We start from the raw sequence: 23,085 nt of genomic DNA, 5'->3' as shown, positions 1-23,085 counted from the left end.
AATTGATTTTAATTGATTTTTAAGCTGTACCAAACAAGCTCTTAATAAACAAGTTGAAAGATTTATAGTTTATGTGATATTTTTATCTAACGAATAGACACTTAAATCCGAAATTTGTTTTCAATAAGTTTTTTTTTTTTTAACAAGTCAAAACAATGCCTATGTGTCTTTTATTTACCCTAAACTAGAAACAAATGAAATACAGAGGAAGAGAGAAAAAGTCCAATCAATTAAAAATGAAGATAAAACTTATTAGCGTGTTTAAATATAGATGAAGCTCTAGACAAATTTTTTTATCACATCAGTTTGATGAAGTCCTTATGACCTTGGATTAATCTATTTATATAATCAATGTATACATCTTGAATGACATCCCATTAAATGTGAAAATCGAGGTCATTGATTTGAATAAAAGTTGAAAAAATCAATGACAAAATTGTGTGTCACGTCACGTAATATCATCTAAGATATCAATTATGATGTAAATGTAGCAAAATTCTATGATATTATCAACTTGCATTAGATATTTATTTTTTAAATGCAGTCTATTTTGACTTATATCATAGAATTTTTAAATAATTTACGATGATATTAGAGATTCTCTAACCCAGCTTCCACCATATTTTTTATGGCACGTAAAAAGTATTAGCTTATTTTGAGCAATTCAATTTTGTTCATTATTATTAAAATCTTGATTAACTATGATCTCATAGATGAGATATTCCCGTTGGGTGAAATAAGGTGGGGCCAGGCAGCAAGAAAATAGTCCCTGTTTGGCCCCATTATTTTATTGAAAATTATATAATTGAAAATAGGAGAGAAAACAATTTAAATTAAATTAAAGAGTTTTAAAAAGAGGTCAAACGGTTTGTGGAAAAATTAATGGGTGGAATAGTGTTTTTCCGAAAGATGAGTGGTTGAAAAATAAGAAAAAATTTTTGATTTATTTATAATATTATTTTATGAAAAATTGTGTGATTAAACATACGAGAAAAAAATAAAATACAATGAAATGAAATTTAATGTGGACGAAACGGGAGCTAAATATCAGAGCTGACATATTTGCCTACCCAAAGTTCAAGACGTTGGACTTTCGGAGAAAGTGTCATTCAGTAAAAACATCATCATTTAAAAACCATTTTTCCACCAAATCCTAAGCTTTTCTTGACAAATAAAATAAGAAGCTTCCACTTTTATTTATTTTTATTCGTAGCAAATTTTACAATCAAAGTCAAGAATCAAGATTAGACAAAAGAGCAGGCCAAGAAAACGCGTAAAAACTAACAAGAATTAATTTTTGGTGGTATATGTGTACATAAGGATACAGACTTTAACCCTCGATCATTTTTATCTTTGTTTAGGTAACAAATTCGCGATTTCATTTCCAGTTCTTTGTTCTTCAGGTACATTTCTTTTCTTTCTTTTTTTATTTTTTGTTATGGCACCCATATCTATGAAATTCTCTGATCCCGCTTCATATTACAGCGTGATCGGTGGATTTTAATTTATTTGTGAGATTTTTTTGAAGACGCGTGATTGTCTTTGTGGTGGAGTAGACTTTGTAGATCATACGAAAAAAAAAAAAAAGTTGACTTTTTTATTATTATTTGAAATGGGAAATCTTGATTTTGTTCCTTTATGAATTTGGTTTCCGATTTTGCTATTTAAGATTATTTTCTTTAGGTGGTTTTAGTTAATGTACAGGCCAATAGATTAAAGCTTCGTGAATAAAATGAAATGGGTATTGGTTAGTGTGTAGTTTTGAGGGATTTGTTTTGAGTTTTGATGATTTTTGTATTGAAATTCTTTGCGGCTGCTGTTTTTGGTGGCGGTGTAGAAAAAGGTGCAAATGGGTGAGCATTTGGTGGTTCATGTGGAACAGCTGGTGAAGCCAGAGATAGTAGGGTCCAGCCAGTTGACTTCACCAGCTGTGGTAGAACCCTCATCGTCTATGGCTAAAGAGAAGGAAAAGATGGAGGAGAAGAACAATGGGGCTGCAGACGAGGAGGCGCCATTGTTAGGTATGGCAGAGTGTCGCATTTGCCAGGAAGAGGATTCTCTGAACAATTTAGAGAATCCTTGTGCTTGCAGTGGGAGTCTCAAGGTAAATGTTTTGAAGAACAGTCAATATTTACCTTTATATCAAGATGATTGTACATTTAAGTGCATATTCTGTGTTGGTGCAATTTTGAATCTCAAAACTGGGATTTGAGGTAGTATGGCTTAAAAATGTTTATCTTCAAAATGTTCAACTTGACCAGAGAAAATTGCTTGGTTTTGCCAATTTGTGAGACTACATTTGTAATGTGGTAAATTTAAAAATGTTTGTGGTGAAGTTCAGGTTTGAAGCTTGAATTGTTAGAGAAATGCTTAAAATCATATGAATTCATTCCAGGTTATGGAAGTTTATCAAGTTTTCTTTGTTTATGGCAAAGCCTTTCCTGCCCCCCTTCTTGACTGAATTTTTGTTTCTTTTTTCTTCCTTAATGTTGGAATCCATCTTGCCGAACCTTCCACAATTGTTATATTGGCTTTGTTAACCATCTAAATGACATCCATTTTGTTTGCAGTATGCTCACAGAAAATGTGTTCAGCACTGGTGCGATGAGAAGGGTGACATTACTTGTGAGATCTGCCATCAGGTACAGAATTGTTTGTGGAGCTGTTGTTCATTAATGTTGGCAGGGATAATTTTTGTTATTTTACATGCATTCTTGTTGAAAATTTAGCCATTTCTAATAACCCAAACCACATTAGCTTTTAAAGTACAGAACATGGGATGTGACTACCGACATTACACTAGAAAACAATCTCACTGTTTGTTTTGGAATGAACGGAAAGTGATGATCCCAAGAGAAAAATTGGCGAGTGTCAGAAGATGAACTTCAGAGTTGTTTGTGCATGTTTGGCTAAGCTTAAAAGTTTATTCATGTCTATATACGTAAATGTTAAAAAAATAATTTTCTCATTGGTCAAAGTTGGAAACAAGTGAGTTATTTAGGCAGCAATGCAAGAGGTACTTTCGAGGCAAGAAATCAATAATATGTTTCAACGTTTCTTGAAATAAAAAGTTACTTACACTTTTTTTCTGAGTTTAGCCAAACATGCTCATATCAGTTATTCTAAAGATTGCACCTCTAGACCCCACCTGAGTCTCCTCCTGGTGCATGTCCTTGCAATTGCGACAATTATTTTACTAATAGGAATAAGATCACCCATTGGTGTAAACATTTGACCTTCAAATTTTGAAGCATTGTATGAGTGCTCTAGAACATTTTGCAGGAGAATCTACTGGAGCAGATAAATTTAATCCTTAAACAAATAGTGACTTGGCTTGTGATTATCTTCCATTCACAGAAATAGAGTTGGTGTCATCTTCATAAATGTTTTAATTTCTCAAGGCACTTCAGAAAAAGTTTCCATCTAAAATAAGTGGAATAAGTTTACTTTGTGTGTGCTTTTAACATGATGTCATCTTCATGATGCAAAATTTTGTTTTGCTGTGCAGCCTTATCAGTCTGGTTATACCGCCGTTCCGCGGCCTCAATCTGACGAGACTACCATAGATTTTGGGTAAGTTTCAATTTAGTGTTTTAAATTCTTATCTTCTGTATTTTCTTGACGTTAGAGATTTTTTGTGTGACCAAAGCAAACAATTTGGAAAATCAGTACTTATTTTCTTACTGTAATATGGAAAAGTGGGTACAATTTTTTGGATTTTATGGTATTTTGGTTGTTTAATCTGTCTTGTAGAGGAGTTTGGCAACTTTCTGGCACACCACTGGATGTGCGTGATCCTCGCATTCTGGCAATTGCTGAGGCTGAACGTCAGTTGTTTGAAGCAGATGATGATTATAATGGAACAAACAACAGTGGTGCTGCTTTTTGCCGCTCAGCTGCTCTAATTGTAAGTCTTTACGAACAAAGTATCACTATTGGTATTAGCAATTTGCTTCTTGTTTTAATGTCCACTTCCACTTAAAAACAAGAATATCTGAAATCATGTTGAGAATTGGTTGAAGTAGATGATAGATGGTGGTGGTGGAGGAACAATTATATAGCGTTACTTGAAGTGGATGTCATGCACAAGTGTGTGTGTGTGTGTGTGTGAGAGAGAGAGAGAGAGATTGCTGATCTGTCCTTTTTCAATACTTACTTCCTGTTCTCACTAATGACATAGAGCCTAGCCAAATTAAAAGAGAGTAAAAATGGATGAGGTAGATGCCAGACAAGGTTCAAAGTTTATGTTGAGAATCATGGTAGATTGGTATTAGCTCTATGCCCCCGGGGCACACTGAACCGCACACATTTGCATAGAGACTTAGAGAGGACCAGGGGGAGGGGCTAGAAATGGTTGTGTACAGTTGTACTTTTTTTGTGTGTTGATATATTCTGGAGTACATGCTTTGCATAATCTAAACCAAAAGTGGCCTATTATTGGTTTGCAGTTACTGGCTCTCCTGCTATTGCGGCATGCATTGTCCGTCGCCAATGCTGATGGAAATGGGGATGGAGATGGAGGTGCAGATGATGATGCATTTACTTTCTTCTCTGTAAGTCGATGTGATATCCACACACACACACACACACAATTTGCTCCATGATCTATGTTATTTGAACTTTTTGGATGATGGTGATTATGATTTAGAAATGTGCTGACTAATTTACCAACACAGATTTTCTTACTCCGAGTCATGGCCTTTCTCTTACCCTGCTACATCTTGATATGGGCCATGAATATCTTGCAACGCCGGAGGCAAAGACAAGTGAGTATCTATTCTCAGTGAGTGGCAATATGGCATCAGTTTGCTCTCTCTCTCTCTCTGCAAGTCTGAATAGGGGTGTAAAAAGTGTCATCCCATGTTGAACCAGCCTCGGCTTGGCATGGGCCAATTTATGCTATTTCATATTGAGGCCCGGTCCATACTGGGCTCATGGGCCTTTTTAATTTCAATTTTGTTTCAAAAATAATAAAAATGCTTTTTTTCTGGTCAATTGGACTTTCAAGATTTCTGGGCCATTTTATTCCAATTTTTCTTGGAAAGAAGCACCACCTGGGGCCGGCCCACAGCATGGCCTGCTATGGGGCGGCCACTGGACCATGGCATGCCATGTCTGTGCTGCCTCCCTTGAGTCTGAAACATGTTGCATATGGTGCATATACACTGTATTTATGTCTTAAATTTGTGATTTGGTGGGACAGGAGGCGGCACTGGCAGCAACACAATTCGCAATTCTGGTACAATCAGCACAAAGCAGGGGTCTTCTAGTTGCATCGGCTGCACCCGCAGTCACTTCACAGATTTCTCCGGTGCAGGAACAGGTTTAATAAATAATAATTTCCGCAACGTCCTTGTACCATTTTTGTGTGTCAATTTCGTGATGTTCCCAGCACACTTATCCTGGAGGAACGATGATGCTACCTATTATTACAGTTTTTCTTTTCCATTTTCGTGTTTTGAAATTTCCATTCGCCAAATGTGTGTATGTATGTGATCTCCCTCCACCATCTATCTTGAAGAAATGAATCAGTGTCATATAAACCATTTGACTCCGGAAGCTTTTGCCTTTCAATCCACAAATTTATCGAACTGTATTTATTTATTTGGCCCCTATTTATTTTTCATTATTTATCCATTAAAATGAAAAATATGATCGTTATCTATCACATCAAGTCATCATATTTGACTTTCTATCTCTTTTGTGAGGCTTGTAACGACTATATTTTTCATTTTCATTTTTGCATTAACGTGGCTCAAACGGAGCCTTGATGTATTTTATTTGATTATATACAAAGTAGTGTCAATAAATTTAGTGCTTCGCAAACAACATTACTGAGTTGTGTACTTTGGTATCAAAATGTTGTCTATCCATAATCTTCATTTTCGTCGAGAATTTAACTACCACGTCACACCTTTGCCACTAATCCCTCAAAACCTAAGATCCTTCAATGTATCGCACAAACAACAGCTCCACCTGAGCTCGCGTCTAAAGTTTTGCAGCAAAGATGTACCCTCCTCCTCATCAAGGCCAAATGCTTGTCGCAGTGGATAAGTATAGATGTGTGCTTTAGTTTCGTCTATTTTCAAGGCTAGTTGATTCAAAAGTTGAGTTTCACATTTCTTGATGGATTTTGACTTCAATGACCACCCTCGTGTTGTTTTAATCAACCAAACACCCTTTGCGGGATCCAGGTAGCACACAGTTGAGCATGGTAACCCAACTTCAAGCTCATCCCGCATCACCAATTCTACTTAGGAGCCACTCGCGCCCCATGATGCAATTACAAATCCTTCGAGCCCTTGAACATGGCTGGTTATGGTTGTTATATCACATTGTAACATATAGATGTATTCTTTTTCATCCTTTTCTTATAGCTTGTGCGGAACAAACTCAAAGTATACTGGTCTTATGCTTGCCGCTTTGTCTTTCAAATTTACCTTTAAGAAAGAATAGTGACAAAAAACTGGTTGGTTGAGAAAAAGGGAAAAAAAAAATATTCCAACAATTATAAGCAATCATTTGCTTTCGGTTCTTCTAAAATTTTATTATTTAAATAGCATGCAATAGAGGCCTATTGTGCATGGACCCAAAGCGAGGATTCGTGCACTAGATTGATGTAAAACAGATAAAGTGGACGGATTATTAAGAATGAAGTTATTTCAAAATCTTCCAATAAACTTACAAGAGACTCTTACATAAAGTAAATCTGTTTTTATCGTATACCAGTATGTTGTCAAGTGCATAAAAGTATATCACTTGGCAATATCAAAATTATACTTTTACCCACATATTTGATCTCATGACAACAGACAAAAATCATCGTTACAACCGAGACATGAACCTAACACTTCATATTCTAGAAATCCAATATTGGGTGATGTTAATTTATAAAGATTTGGAGCCATGAACGAAAGTAAAGTTCTCTGGTCCCTCGAACAAATTGGATTCTTTGTTTCATTTGTAGCCCATGTGAAATACAAACAAGACTGTAGCCATATTCTCCCTGTAGTATTGATACACAGATATTATTTGGACTAATCTGGTGGGGTATTAAATTAAAGGATACAATGAAAGTGCATCACTCTTTTACCTCAACTTGGAACATCAAAAGCAAAGAATCAGTCCCTTCATACATTTTCAATGTGAGGCTTCTGTATTTCTTGGACTTATCCCTTCAACTTACTACATCGAACCTAATAACTATGTACAACAATAAACCTAGTTTTATTCTCAATAAACAAAGAGTCTCCATCTACACAAAACCATTTTCCCACTCTGTGAAGTACCAAAAAAACGTAGGAATACGTTTTTGTCATAAGGTTTGATCGTCAACCTACCACAACTTTCTTCCATTTTTGAGTTTAGGTCTGGCTATGATTACTAGTCAGTGTTTAACGTCTTGTGCTTATGGTCGATGATTTGGCAGGGTCACTGGTCTGGTCTTTTGTTTAGAAGACAAAAGCAGAGCAAATGATAGAGATGTGAGGAAGCAATGAAAAGATGCTTAGCTTCTTGAGGGTCTTGTTCCAATTACCTTTATTCATCTTACTCAGATTCTTTTATAACACTTTGCTTAGATTTGCATATTTATGATAGAGGTGAATCTAAAACTCTATTAAGATATTGTCTTATGATATATATCAAGGAATGGAACATAGGAACTCAAGGACACCACCATATCTTTTAGTATTCTTAACATAAGAGACATTTTCATTCCTCTTCTTCCCTCAAGAAAGTCATGGTTCTTTATGTTTATAGGGCATTTTTATTATTCATCTGTCTAGGATTATTAGTGTTTCATCCAATTGAAGTTTGTGGCTTGACAAGTATAGATCTTGCTCTTAGACGAAGTAAAGATCATCAGCTGATGGTAAAGAATCAGAGCATCAGTATACGTATACTCGAAGCAGTTGTCATGAAGGGCAGGAATACAGATAAGAAACCAGCACCTCTAAATCAGACATTTGATCCATACCGAATGAGAAAAAGAAGAGTTCCAAGAGGATCAGATCCGATCCATAACAAGGCTTGATATAAACAAGGCATCTCTTTGCCATAAGACGAGCAAGGCAGTTGAAAACAATTGGAGAGTACAAAGGACAAGATTTCTCAACTGTCCATCAAAACCAGAGGAAGAACAGACCAGAATATAGTTTGTTTTCAACTTTTCAAGATATGATCAGTGTGGCTTCATTATTTCTTGGGTTTCTCCCAGATAAGACTTAAGAGGGTGCTTTGTTTTCCTTATTCCCATTCTAATGCCAGTCTTTTTATCGCTGAACATTTGAAAAATGTTTGCTATACAGTACTAAACGAGATTGGATAGGTGTAATGGACAACATTCTTTTTCTTTTTTTCTTTTTTAGCTTTCTATTGTTCCTAGATATTGTTTGGTACTGTGTAATCTGCCTTATTGGGGTTTTTTATTCCTTAATTATTATTATTAAAACATTTCTCCCCAAAATCCATTAAAAATAAGTTTTTGACAAGAGTTTTAGCTCTGTGAAGACTGTCCCTCAAATAAACTGAAATTAGAATGCAACCTTAATGTAGAACAACAGGCAAACTGTATAATAGCATAAAGACAACATTTTGCGCACCAACGTATCATAATTCATTTTGCAAGATCCCAAGGTTTACTTAGAAATATGATCTTGAGATTTGTAACGAAAAGGAAAGAAACGGTAGCTATGAAAAGAATTTTGGGAAGCCGGATTAGGAAGGTCCCTACAACTCTACAAAACTCAGACAAATAGTATTTTGCGGAAAGTCGTATGTATTGCTTGGAGGGAGGTCTTAAGTACCAGAAAGATGATTTGGATGCATGCCCACAAGTCAAAGTGTTAACTTTCAACAACAGAGGATATCATGCTGAATTTTATTAATGCCATACTTCTGATAACGCAGCAAGACTCTTCATCCTTAGTAGACCAACAAACTTGTACTAAACAATTCACTTGACTAACAATTCTAGCTATCATTAGACAATTAAGATAAAGTGCTATAATACTAACTTGGCAATTTTGCTTATCAGCGACAGCCAAAGTGCAATCAATCTGTGGCTCAGTGCTTTAGAAATTTCTGGAAAGCAGTTGAACCAAAGAGTCTGATGCGCAATCCAACTGTGATGAACAGAAAGATGCTGAACAAGGATTTTTGACCCTATCATCATTCCAAAGAGTGCTGGCTTCACAGATTTCCACAGCGCGTCCCTCTTCCAAAAACGTTCAGCACTTCCATTTTGTCAGAGTTAGCTGAATTCTACAAACAACTAAATAATCCGCTCATGGCATATTTACAGCCCAAATTCCACCTATTCTGTTCTATCAATACATTCTTCAATAAGAGGATTGGGAATCTGAAATAAGCAGCAAAATACCAACCTGAAACTGTAAATCCTAGTTTCAAAATAACAGGCAATTGAACTGAATCTTAAGACTGTTATCTGCAAAGAAAACGACATATGAAATGAACCTAAAAGAATATTTTACCGAATGCAATATTATGACTTGCCATTCTCGCCATTCATTCCAATCACATGCCACATCCATGCAGGTGTGTGATTGCAAAGATGATCTAGACTGCTGCTTCTCGGTCTTCTCTTTCTTGGGCGTAAAACCATTGGAAGTTCCAAATCGAGTAAGGCTCAATTCCAGAAACCTTTATAAATGGTTGTTTGTGCTGCTACGATCAATGAACACCTCAGTGTAGTAAACCATATTAGAAGCATTACAAAAAATTGACCAATTGATAATAAGTTGATCGTGCTGCTAGGATCAATGAACACCTTAACAGAATCATCATTAGGTCAATTTAATGTAACACCTCTAGTATGGTTTGCTACTCTAGATATTACCAACAAATAATAATAATAATTGAACTTGCAAACTACCAAAATCACACTTAACATCACATTCAATTATCTAAGAAGCTAAATTTCCTTCTATATGATCAAGTAAACAGAAGAAGAATCATCCCATGGGCTGGAGGCCTGGGGTCTTCTAGGCCTCAACGGCCTCAATTAATTGTATATCAGCATTAGTAACCCTAGAACTGCTGATCTGTAGGTTCAGAATCCCAACAATCCTTATGTCTGATTCCAAGCGCAGTTACATCTCAACCTGGTTAGGCATTATAGGCTGGAACCTCGGCCTAGTACTGGAAATCAGCCCTATCTATGCAGGAACAGAATCAAGTCCACATAAAGAAATTACCAAAGAACTATTTAGCAGCGAAATTGTGCTTGGGAGCAACTTTACAGCAGCATGTATGTTCAAAGAATTTTTGTTACCGATATAGACAGCATGAAGGTATGTATTTGGTTAAGCTATCTAAAATTCGAGCAATATCCTCAATGACGGTAAGGCAAATTTAGCATAAATCAACAAGGCTATACCCTGTAGTCCTTTTCAAACCTTTCCCCTTTGCAATAGCTCCGATACGCGCTACATCATCCCATTTTCCTCCTCCAGCGTACATATTCGACACAGCACAATAAATGCTTGTATGTTGGGGCTCCATATTCAATAACCATCTTCCTATTCTTTCCCCCATCGCAGTACTACCATGAACTCTGCAAGCAGCTAGCAGAGCCCTAAGAGCAGAAGAACACTGTTCTGATGGAAATTTTTTTAGAAGATTGTATGCTTCTTCTATCTGTCCTGCTCGTCCCAACAAATCCACTACACAGCCATAATGCTCCTCTGATGGAACAACTCCATATTCTTTCTCCATGGACCAGAAAATACACAAGCCCTTTTCTAAAGATCCAGAATGACTGCAGGCGGAGAGTACTGATGTGAAGGTAACCTCATCAGGTGAGATCTTCTCTCTTCTCATCTGGTCAAACAATTTGAGTGCCTGTACGCAATCCCCATGCATCCTATACGCAGCTATCATAGTGTTCCATGATGATAAATGACGTTCAGACATGTGTCCAAACAAATTTCTAGCCATCGTTAATTTTCCACATCTGCTATAAGTAATAATTAGGGAATTGATTAAAAATATATCTTCTTCCACAGATATTCGATATGCAAGACAGTGAACTTCTCTTGCTAAACTTACAATCCCAAGCTGATTTAATGCCTGAAGCACACTTGTTAAAGCTACAGAATCAAGGCAAAGCTTTTCTCTTAGCATCAACCTAAACAAGGTCATTGCTTCATCAGCAAGATTGTGATTAATGTAACCCATCATAAGTGTTGTCCAAGATACTGTATCCTTAATCTTCAATGTGTCAAAAACTTTTCTTGCACATCCTATGAAGCCACATTTTGCGTACATGTTCATAAGTTGATTAGCAACTTCAGTGTTCGCTTCAAAACCAAGTTCAAGCACATATCCATGGATGCACTTGCCTGCCCGTGAGTTTTTTATATCAGATAATGATGAGAGCACACTCAAGATGGTACTAGTATTCTGTCTAACACCTGCCATTACCATTTCATTAAATGTCTCCATGGCCCGATGTGGAAATCCATTACATTGATAAGCAGCTATCATCACATTAAATAAAACACTATCTTTATCCTCTGATTTGTTAAAGACTTCACTTGCTTCAGTTAAGTGCTTACATTTCGAGTACATATCAATTAAATTTGTGGTAGTGACAAGATCAAGTCGAATTCCTGATCGAATTATGTAACTATGAATACTTTTTCCCATAACCAAATTCCCCAAATCTGCACAACTCATTAGTCCATTTGCTAAAGTGATCAAATCAAGCTCACAGTCTTCTTCCACCATTTGGGAAAACAGGTTGAGAGCTTTCAACGGCTCTCCCAGTTGAACATGACAAGCAATCAAAGCATTCCAAGAACCAATAGGCTTTTCATCCATCTTTTCAAAGATTGCAGCTGCCTTGTTTGGATCACCACACTTTATATACATATCCATCAGGATTGTTTCAAAAACTTCATCTAGGCAACCAATGCCTCTTCTAATTCCATAACCATGAATTGATTTTCCCTCTTCTAGTGCTCCTAATTGTGATGCAGCCTGAAGTAAACTTACCAAAGTAACCCTATTAGGCTCAATTCCGTCCCATTGCATATGAGATGTCATTCTAAAAGCTTTGTAAGCAAAAAGATCAGCAGCATGAGCGTACCCCGTGATAATCGAAGTATAAGTAACCACATCTCTGTTAATAATTTCTTCAAACACTTTAGCTGCTTTCTCAATGTGATCAAATTTCGAATAAAACCCAATCAAAGATGACCCCACAAATTGATCATTACTCAATCCAAATTTAAAACCATCCACATGAATGGCTCTTCCAAATTCAAAAGTCCCCAATTCAACACAACTTTTCAAACCTAATGTGAGCGCAGAACTATGAATACCAATATTTATTCGCCTCAGTTCTATATATTGCCTCAACACTTCATCAAAGTTATCACCTCTAAAGTACCCAACAATAACTGAAATCCAGAGAGGAAGATTGTTATCAACAACTTTATCAAAAACCCATTTGGACTCTTTTAAGAGATTGAATCTTGTATAGGATTTGACAAGCTTGGATCTCAAAAATTTGTTATCTGCAAGGCCTCGGGTACATAAACAAGCGTGTAACTTCTTCAATAAATTGACATTTGAACATGTCTCTAAGAAAGACGCAAATTTTTCACGGAGCAAAGGGGTGGATTCTTTGAGTAATTTGGGAAGCCTAGAAGAGAATGCGTTCATATTTGTGAAAAAAATAATAAATAAATAAATTCTTAGCTAACAGGGATGACTTTATAAAAGAGGATTCTGTCCAAAGGTCCCTCTTTCTCCATCTCTAGAGGCAGATTTCAGCTGTTTTGAACTTCAATTTGGCTATGGCGAAAATATGAGGAGCAGCTTCATAGGAAAATGCATTGTTAATAAAATTAGTTTAATATTGTTATTGAGAAATATTTTGTGGACACTCGACATACCATTTGTTTCACGTTGGTGCTCAAAGTTTAATTTGTTTTAACTTGATCACTCAATTTAACTTTTTCTTTGGTTTTTCATTAATCCACTAGCACCCAAGATCAAAATACGTTTCGTCCCTTGTGACTAACAAAATACATAATTGCAATGATAAATCAGTTGTTAGTTTAGCAAACAAATTGTGAAGATTTCACAACCTTGACTCACTAGTTCCGATTTTTATTTTTTTTATTTTGACCAAAAAATGGCTAATTAGAAGTCAAAAGGCTTCAAGCCATGCATCACGCATGCAAGATTGAGCTATGGCCAGAGATTTGGCCGCACACAGCGGCCATTGATGACTGTTATGCACGATGGATTGGATCTGCGTGACACTCAATTCGTTACACGTCCTTTTTACTGGAGCTCTAACCAGAGATCACTTTGAGATTCATTACAATATTTTTTTTGAAACCAAATGTTTTCCATAGTTTCACTTTTAGCTTTCAAAAATTTTTTATAGTTGGTGGTGTTTGTGGTATGGTAGTGTTTGCAAGTGATTATGCAATGATTTTGGGTGGTGGCGATGGCTCTGCTAGGTTGTATCGGTGGTGGTTAGGGTAGCGATGATGGTACAAGCATTGGCAGTGATCACAAGTGGGGGTGGTTTTGCGGTTACTGTGATGATACTAAGGAAGTGGTGATGTTTCTAGTGGTGTCGATGGTCGCTGCTTTAGGGATTTTTTGGGTGAGGATTGTGGTTGTGGGGTGGTAGAGATGGGGGGTGGTGGTGGCGACGGCATCGATGGTGGGGCTGGTGGTGGTAGTGGTGAGAAGGTGTTGATGCTGGCAATGGTGTTGCTATATTGATTGTGAGGTGATGCATTGTTTCGTTGGTGCAATCACACTGATTGTGATTTTTGGTGTTGGATGTTAATATGTTTTACATGGTGGTGTTGCTATCAAGAGGTGGCGAAGGTGGCGTTCACAACTAGTGCAGCTAGTGGCAACGGTAAGATGGTGATGACAAATGTTGGTGGTGATGACAAATAAATAAACTATAATCAATAAATAATGTGTGACCTATAAACTTGTTAATTTGTGACAAATAATTTGATAGCTTTTAATCGTGTAATAAATTGTGATTTATAAAATTTGTAATTTGTGATCGATAAGAAAATTGTGACATATAAATTTCTTGATTTGCAATCGATAAACAAATTGTGACCTATGAAATTTTTTATTTGTGACCGTGAAATAAATTTTCGTCTACAAAAATTTTATTTGTGATCGAGAAATAATTTGCAGCCAATTAATTTGATAATTGTGACCAAATTGTATAAAATTGTGAACTTAATATATTAATTTATAAAACATATTTTTAATTAACTATTTGATAAATAAAATTTAATTAATATTTGATTTTTGAAATTTTAAACCTTGTTTCTTAGATTTTGAAATGAATAATACTTCATCTCTTACATGTGAAAATTTTCTTGTACTTATTTAAAAATAAAAAATTTTAAAAAAAATCCTTATTTTAGTTTGAAAATAAGCAGAATTTTTACTTATAAATAAATTTAAAAAAAAAAAACATATCTAACAATTGAAGATTTTTAGAATTAACGTTGTGTTCCTTTCTAAATTACAAATATGAAAGAACCGAATTATTGACATGTGATTTTAATTTAAAAGAGAGGGAGACAAAATCATCGTAATTGAGATACTTTCCTACAATTATTTTATTTCACCTAATAATACTCTAAGATGGAGATATCTTACCAATTATTTACTGTTGGTCAGTCCAAAATATATTGTGATGCGAACCCCGTAACAATGTTAACTATGAAACTCACAACTAAATTGTTAGAACCCCAAAAAAACCAATTAAGAGGTTTGAGAGTTTGAATCCAAATCAATGAACCAAAAAATCCAACAAGATCAAAGTTTGAAAGATTCCTTGATTACACGATTAAGACCCGCACTCGGATTGTAGGACGCCACAAGATTGTAACTCTTGATAAGTTCCAATTGTTTAATGAAGAACGATGTGAAGAAAGCAAATTGTCTCTCTTTATTGAATTCTCTCAAAATAATATTTTGTAATGTTTTACAATGAAAATAAACCTATTTATATGTAGAAATCTAGAAACTAATTCTAATAGGAATAAAACTCTAATGAAAATCTAGAAACTAATTCTAATAGGAATAAAACTCTAATCCTAGTTTAAAACGGAATTAGAAATTACAAGAATATTGCCTATAATAGAATTCTAATAAAATAAGAAAGTTCGCTCCGAAAAAGTAAAATTCTCGCCAACTATGCAACCGCATAGTTGTTATTTTGGTCTTCGACTTTTGTTGCTTGTATCATGTTGATCCAATTCATTTCAACTCTCGACACCAACATCAAAGTTGCCTCATTTTGCATCCCGAACAATGTTTTGTCAATTATTTCTTGAACAAACAATCTCATCGCTTGTTTTACTCGTTTTGCTTGCGATCGCGTCATTGGTCCACCTTCGATTATCAACGGGTCTCACTCCACACTTGTCTTCTTCGAGCCTGACTCTTAAATCACATCATCCCCTCCCTATTCAAAATGATTCATCCTCGAATCTACACCTACATCTAAGAAAAAGAGATATCAAACACATTAAAAGTTGCTGAAACATTATACTTACCCGGTAGGTCCAACTTCTAAGCATTGTCGTTGATCTTCTCAATGACTTGAAATGGACCATCTCCCCGTGGTTGCAATTTTGACTTCCTTTGTTTGGGAAAGTGTTCCTTTCTGCTATGCACCCAAACCCAATTTTCGGGTTCGAATGTTACCCTTTTTTTCCATTTGTTTACCTGCAATGCAACAAGCTTGCTTTTGTTTTCGATATACAATTTAACCTTTTCATGGAGTGATTTTACCAACTCTGCTTTTCTTTTACCATCTAAACTACTACGTTCATTCACAGATAACGGAATTAAATCCAAATGGGTTAGTAGATTAAAATTATAAACAATTTCGAAAGGTGAAAATGAAGTATAGAATGAACAGTACAATTATAAGCAAATTCAATGAAAGGTAAACATTCATCCCAATTTTTCAAGTTCTTATTGATCACTGTGTGCAAGAGTTGAATCATAGTCCTGTTGACTACCTCAGTTTGTCCATCGATTTGGGGGTGACAAGTTGTCATTCCTAACTTACCCCACAAAACTCGCCAAAAATGACTCAAGAACTTCACGTCCCCGTTTGACACTATACTCTTTGGAACCTCATGCAAACGCACAACCTCTTTAAAGAACAAATCAACTATATGTGTGACATCATCGATTTTATAACATGGTATAAAGTGTGCCATTTTACTAAGTCTATCTAACACCACAAAAATTGAATCCCGTCCTTTCTTAGTCCTAGGTAAATCCAAAACAAAATCCATTGAAATGTCAACCCATGGTTCACTAAGTGTAGGTTATGGTACGTATAATCTTTGAGGTAAAACTTTAGACTTAGAATTTTTACAAGTTATGCATCGACTACAAATTCTCCCAACATCAACTTTCATCTTAGGTCAATATAAATGCTCCCCTAACATCTCTAAAGTCTTCTATACCCCAAAATGTCCCATCAGTCCACTACTATGTGCTTCTCTCGCCAACAACTCTCACATTGAACAATTAAGAACACATAACATATTTTTCCAAAATAAATAACCTTCATGCCTAAAGAACTTATCAACAGCCCATTTTTCACAAGATTTGTAAATATCGGAATAATCTAAGTCAGTTTCATACATACTCTTAATATGTTCAAAACCAAGCAATCTAGCACTTAAAGAAGTTATCAAGGCATACCTTCGAGATAACGCATCCGCCACTACATTTTTTTTACCTTGCTTGTCTTTGATGACGTAGGGAAACATCTCAATGAGTTACATCCATTTAGCATGCCTCTTGTTCAACTTTCCTTGACCCCCCAGGTGCTTCAATGATTCATGATCGGTGTGAATAACAATCTCCTTCAGCCGCAAGTAGTGTTGCCATGTCTCTATCGCCCAAACAAGAGAGTATAACTTTTTGTCATATGTTGGGTAGTTTAGTGCAGCCCCACAAAACTTTTCACTGAAATAGGCATCGATCTTCTTTCCTGTATTAAAACTGTTTCAATACCTATTCCTGATGCATCACACTCAATTTTAAAAATTTTGTTAAAATCAGGTAACGCTAAAACAGGCGCTTTACACAATTTATCCTTAAATAGTATTAAATGCATGCTTCTCTTCATCGCCTAATGAAAACCCACACTTTTCTTAACGACTTCAATAAGTGGTATAGTGATTGTGCTAAAATCTTGTATAAATCGCCTATAAAAACTAGTCAAACCTTGAACACTCCTAACCTCTGTTATGGTTTTATGTGTAAGCCAATTTTTAATAGCTTTAATCTTTTCTTCATCTACTTATATCCTATTAGCACTAACCACAAAACCTAGAAAGACAACATTTTCCATACAAAACGTACATTGTTCTTTCCTTAACACTACAAACACACATTTTAAGTGTTCCACATGCTCATTAAGGTTTTTGCTATAGATTAAAATATCGCCACAATAAACCACAACAAATTTTCCTATATAAGCACGTAAAACATGATTCATCAGACGCATAAAAGTGCTCGGTACATTAATGAGTTCAAACGGCATAACTAACCATTATATAATCCATATTTAGTTTTGAATGCAGTTTTCCACTCATCACATTCCCTCATACGAATTTGATAGTACCCACTCTTAAGTCAATTTTTCTAAAAATACATGCACCATGCAATTCATCCAACATGTCATCTAACCTAGGGATTGGGTGATGATATTTTACTATTATGTTATTGATGACTCTGCAATCCACACACATTCTTCATTATCCATCTTTCTTTGGCACAAGCAATACTGGTACTGCACATGGACTCATACTCTCACTTACATAGCCCTTGCTCATCAACTCCTCTACCAGTCTCTGAAGTTCAATTATCTGTTCGGGATTGTTTCGGTAAGATGGTCGATTTGGAATGACAGCTCGAAGTATAAAGTCAATTTGGTGTTCAATGCCTCGAATGGATGGTAACCCACTAGGCATGTCCTCTAAAAATATGCTTTCGAATTCCCGCAATAAAGACTTAGCCAAGCTATGGAGAGGTGGGTTAGTTTCCTCCAAATTGAGGAGTGATTTCTTATACAAGAACAAGATCATTTCTTTTCTCTCAACTATCACTCTCCTCACTTCACTTCCTTTGGCATAGAAATTCGTTCGTGATTTTTCTCTTCTCTCAAAAGACTCTCTTTCTTTTCTCACTTGTGGCTCCCCTCTCTTTTTCTCTCTAGTAACCACCTCACAATTTTCTCTCTTACTCACTACCTCATTGTTTTCTCTCATATTTTACCCTTCTTTTTTCTTCATTCTTCAACTTGATTTGGTCCTCATATACTTGCGCCAGTGTTAATGGCACAAGGATAATGGTTATCCCGTCCTTGATGAAAGTGTAGCGATTCTTGTACCCATCATACATTGTTTTCCTACCATATTGCCAAGGTCTCCCCAAAAAAATATGTCCCGCTTGCATTGGTATTACATCACACACTACCTTATCCCGGTAACTTCCAATTGAGAGATTAATTAACACCCTTCGATTAATCGTAACTTCTCTACTTTCGTTTAACCATTACAATGTATATGGCCTAGGTGCCTCAACAGTGTTAAATTTAATTTCTCTACAAGTGCTACGCTAGCAATATTTGCGCAAATACCACCATCAATAATTACATTATATACCGTCAGTGGCGGAGCCAGCACCCAACGAGGGGGTGTGGCCGCACGTGCTGGCTCCGTCGGATTTTACAGTTGCCGTTGAGCCAGGAAGGAAGCTTGAAGATTGAAGCGACATTGCACAGGATAATGAAACTTGGAAGAGTTAGGAAGATGACAGGTAAGTGGATTGGGCCATTTCTTTTAAAATTGTGAAACACTCTTCTTTTGGGCTTCTATTTTTTTTAAAGGCCCAAACACTGGATGCAAGTTTAATGGTTTGTAAAACAAATCTCAATTCAATTGCCAATCAAATAACAAATTGCCAACCTGACTCCATGACTCTCCGGTCTCCTCCACTTTCCACTGTCCACTGTGTCGCTGCCGTGACTCGTGAGCTTCCTACTTGTCTTCTTTTTCATTTTTTGGTTTTTGTTCCTTTGGTTCATTTTTTTCATTTATCATTTATGAGTTATGATTGGAAAATAAACAGAGGACAATCTGAAAATAAAAAAAAAAGAAAAATGATGAAGATGATACTATGTTGGGATAATGTAAGAAAAAGTGAACTAAAATGATGAATAAGTTGTTATAGGTTCTTTAAGGATAAGCAGAAGTACACAAGAGATGTAGGAAAGATTGATTATCTAGCACCATAGCAAGTTGGGTTTAATAAACTTTTGGAAGTCCTTGACATTAAATTATCACTTTTGCTATTGGGTTTAGTGGGACTTAGGTCTAGTAACGTGAATTCTTTTCTCCTCCTGTCTGTATATTGATTTTCTTTTCTTTTTTTGGGGGTGCAATTTTTAGTGTTTAGCTGTAGACTTACCTCTTTTCCCTCAATTTAATGGGTATTTAACTATGTGGCTATGACTTTTGTGTCTTCGCAGATAAGGTTAAAGTAGTATTACAAGTAGTTCCCTTGTCAAATTTCTCCATTCAATGACAAATCATGCATCTTCCATGTATGTGCAGAAATTACTATCTAATTTGATTATTCTTAGTTTAGGTTTGAAATTGATTCTCAAATTGAATGTTTGTGGATGGGAAGTCCGTGTCGTGGATCATTCTACTTTTTCCATTCCAAGTTATGGTAAATGATAGAAAATATTGGTTTTGTAGGAATTTCCCCGAGGTACTCAATTGTACAAGAGATAATATAAACATATAGGATATAAGTAGACCACACTGCTAATCACAGTCAAAACTTAAAATCAACGTCACCAATGAACAATCTTGCTATTGCAGCAACGATCAATGGTCAACGGTCGCCCTAGCTCACTTGGATTCCTGGATCCGCCACTGCATACCATATTGTTGACATGGCATCAAGTATGGAAGATTTTCTCCTGTTGCAGTCTGAGTCATTCGCCATTATGTGAGTAGTAAGAGCTCACCTTGCAACTAAAAGATCCCCAACGGCACCTTCAAACTTTTCTTCTTAACCTCGTCCAATGCCGGCATGTCGTCCTATTTACCTTCACTTTAGCTCACCACATCTCCATTGTCTGGCAACACCCTTGCCCTTTTGTTTGGGCATTGAGAAGCGATGTGCCCCGACCCTAAGCATCTAAAACACTTGATGTCTCGACTCCTTGATGGTTGTGACTCCGATTTTGGTATTGTTCTTCTAGCACCTTCATCTTTCCCCTTTTGCCAATCATTCCTACCTTTAGATACAGCCCTATCACCCTTATTATTATCCCACCTCGGTTTCCAAGATGAATTAGAACCCGAAGTACCTAACGGTTGCCCAGCTGTCCCCTTCCTCTTCAATTGTCTCTCCACCTTCATGGCTACATGCAACATATCTTCTAACTCCACATAATGTTGTAATTCCACTACATTAGCAATTTCCCTATTTAATCCATTCAAGAACCGTGCCATAGTAATTTCTCGATCCTCAACAACATTTGTCCTAATCATAAGTATCTCCATCTTCTTGTGGTAATCATCCACGCTCTTCGACCCTTGATACAAGTTTTACAATTTCTGATAGATCTTCCTATAGTAGTGATTACGAACGCACCATTTTCTCATCAATGTTTTCAGCTCCTCCCAAGTATTAACTAGTCTTCTCCCACACCTACGTTATGAAGTAACCACTTGATCCCACCAAGTTATTGCATAGTCAATAAACTCTAGAACCGCGAACTTCACCTTCTTCTCTTCCGAGTAGTTATAACATTCGAAAATCAATTCAACCTTTCTTTCCCACTCTAGGTACGCCTCCGGATCACTTCTCCCTTTAAATTGTGGAATGATCATTTTGATATTACCCATGTTTCCATCTATCTTATTTCCATTATTATTCCTACCCACGTCTTTCAAACCTATCGCCTCTATTCCTCATCCGCCCCAAATCAACGACATTAGCCTTATACTCATCCAGATCACTATCATATTCCTCACACCTTTCTCTCCTAGGTCCCCGCCTACCCGGTCCCCTAATATTTGACACCTTTACTGATTGCCCCTACTAAGATTAGCCACCGAGGTATCCAACCTTGTCATCTAAGCGTCCTGTTTTATCTTCCAAGCTTCCTATCTATCCAACCTATCTCTCACATCCCCAAACGCACTTTCTAATCGATGTATCAAATCATTCGTTGCACTGTTATGATTGCCATGTCGGTTTAAATTGGAATCTTCTCGTTCAGACATCCTAAAACCAGAAATTTTATCTGCCTCACCGATATTCACTCAAAAATCACACAATGTGGTTTTTTCCCACTATTTATCTCACTACTCTGTCTTTTACCACTCAATGCTTTCTTCCAAGCGCTTCAGAGAACAAAGCGAACTCGAAGAGTTTTAAACCCGTGGAATTCCAAACCAAATGTGAACCAAAGATTGTAATTGACCCGATTTGATTGAATGAAAGAAACTAGTGTGACCAAACTTTAAAATAAACGAAAAAATGATTGTTGGTAGTAACTTGAACAATAAAAATATCAATATGAAAAAAAAAATTGAACAGTACCATGTATAGTAACCTCTTTTTTTACCCCTTTTTTTCTTAACTGTACGTGCACAGTAACTTTTTTGTATACCTTTTTTTACCCCTTTTTTCTTCTTCTTAATTGTACATGAACAGTAACGGTTTTTTTGACCTTTTTTTTTTTTGGAACAAAAAAAAAACAATGAATTAAACTACCAACAAATTAAACAAGATGGTTTTGGATGTTAGAATAGCCCCAAAAATAACTTTCACAAAATTTGACGATAATTTGACGGATTAAAGACTTGAACAACGAAGAAACGAAGAACACAAGAATGGAAACTAACAAAAACGCGAAAAAAAAGAACAAAAACTCAACGAAGAAAACTAAAGATATAACCTGTTAAATTGGAGCCCGTGCTCTGGCACCTACCGATGTGAACCCCGTAGTAACGTTGACTACAGAACCCACAACTAGATTGTTAAAACCCCAGAAAAGCCAATTAAGATGTTTGAGAGTTTGAACCCAAATCAATGAACCAAAAAACCAAATAAGATCAAAGATTGAAAGACCCCTTGATTATACGATTAAGACTCGCACCCAAATTGTAGAACGCCCCAAGATTGTAACTCTTGATAAGTTCCAATTTTTCAATGAAGAATGATGTGAAAAAAGCAAATTGCCTCTCTTTATTGAATTCTCTCAAAATAATGTTGTGTAATGTTTTACAATGAAAATAAACATATTTATATGTAGAAATCTAGAAACTAATTTTAATAGGAATAAAACTCTAATCCTAGTTTAAAACGGAATTAAAAATTACAAGAATATTGTCTATAATATAATTCTAATGAAATATGGAAAGTTTGCTTCGAAAAAGGAAAATTCTCGCCAACTATGCGACCGCATAGTTGTTATTTTAGTCTTCGACTTTTGTTGCTTTATCATGTTGATCCAATTCACTGCGACTCTCGATCCCAACATGAAAGTTGCCTCGTTTTGCATTCCAAATAATGTTTTGTCAATTGGTTCTTGAACGAACAATCCAATCGCTTGTTTTACTCATTTTGTCCTTGATGGCATCATCGGCCCACCTTCAATTATCAACGGGTCTCGCTAGTAAATTTTCAAATTAAGTAGTTCATTATGATATCAAAAGATAACGTCTGATCTAGTATTTATATGCACATATAAGAGTAAATAGTGCACTTTTAAGTAAATAAATAAGTTTTAAAATAATTTTTCAGTCAAATAAATTTTGATTTTTATAGTAAGAAAATAATGACTTTGAGAACAAGTAACATTCTAGTCCAAAGTAAAAATTAAAATATTGTTGAAGCAAAAAAAATGTTACATCAAAAGTAATTTTAACTTTTTATTAAGCTTGAGTAAACATGCTAATCCGAAGAGTAGTGTTTAGTCAAACACAAGAGAAAACAAGGGGG

The 23,085-nt window shown here is 35.9% G+C and overlaps 3 protein-coding genes and 1 long non-coding RNA gene across 6 annotated transcripts; 2 read left to right on the top strand and 2 right to left on the bottom strand.

The window, feature by feature from the left end:
* Positions 1 to 1,127: 1,127 nt before the first annotated feature.
* On the top strand, positions 1,128 to 5,604 carry LOC111379553. Of its 2 annotated transcripts, XM_023002946.1 has the most exons (9): positions 1,128 to 1,273; positions 1,362 to 1,403; positions 1,838 to 2,104; positions 2,571 to 2,642; positions 3,509 to 3,573; positions 3,754 to 3,907; positions 4,449 to 4,553; positions 4,677 to 4,766; positions 5,204 to 5,604. In XM_023002946.1, the coding sequence occupies exons 3-9, from the start codon at positions 1,850 to 1,852 to the stop codon at positions 5,327 to 5,329; spliced, it is 867 nt and encodes a 288-aa protein (XP_022858714.1). In that variant the 5' UTR covers positions 1,128 to 1,273; positions 1,362 to 1,403; positions 1,838 to 1,849; the 3' UTR covers positions 5,330 to 5,604. The 2 variants fall into 2 exon arrangements, with proteins under 2 accessions (XP_022858714.1, XP_022858713.1); XM_023002945.1 differs by having other exon boundaries at positions 1,134 to 1,403; positions 5,204 to 5,450.
* A 1,139-nt stretch (positions 5,605 to 6,743) lies between these two features.
* LOC111379549 lies at positions 6,744 to 8,467 on the top strand. The gene is made up of 2 exons (XR_002700062.1): positions 6,744 to 7,322; positions 7,430 to 8,467. It is a non-coding gene; the product is annotated as an uncharacterized LOC111379549 (long non-coding RNA).
* Positions 8,468 to 8,846: 379 nt separating this feature from the next.
* On the bottom strand, positions 8,847 to 12,848 carry LOC111379548 (pentatricopeptide repeat-containing protein At3g20730-like). Of its 2 annotated transcripts, none has more exons than XM_023002941.1 (2): positions 9,495 to 12,848; positions 8,847 to 9,392 (listed from the first exon to the last, which is right to left on the bottom strand). In XM_023002941.1, the coding sequence occupies exon 1, from the start codon at positions 12,688 to 12,690 to the stop codon at positions 10,375 to 10,377; it is 2,316 nt and encodes a 771-aa protein (XP_022858709.1). In that variant the 5' UTR covers positions 12,691 to 12,848; the 3' UTR covers positions 8,847 to 9,392; positions 9,495 to 10,374. The 2 variants fall into 2 exon arrangements, with proteins under 2 accessions (XP_022858709.1, XP_022858710.1); XM_023002942.1 differs by having other exon boundaries at positions 8,847 to 9,361.
* Positions 12,849 to 17,813: 4,965 nt separating this feature from the next.
* LOC111379550 lies at positions 17,814 to 18,326 on the bottom strand. The gene has a single exon (XM_023002943.1). The coding sequence runs from the start codon at positions 18,324 to 18,326 to the stop codon at positions 17,814 to 17,816; it is 513 nt and encodes a 170-aa protein (XP_022858711.1).
* Between the last annotated feature and the right edge of the window lie 4,759 nt (positions 18,327 to 23,085).

Source organism: Olea europaea, unplaced genomic scaffold, assembly GCF_002742605.1.
Source record: "Olea europaea var. sylvestris unplaced genomic scaffold, O_europaea_v1 scaffold2003, whole genome shotgun sequence".
NCBI classification, from domain to species: Eukaryota; Viridiplantae; Streptophyta; class Magnoliopsida; order Lamiales; family Oleaceae; genus Olea; species Olea europaea.
The sequence above is the reverse complement of the archived record's forward strand: the minus strand, read 5'-3'. Positions and strand labels throughout refer to the sequence as shown.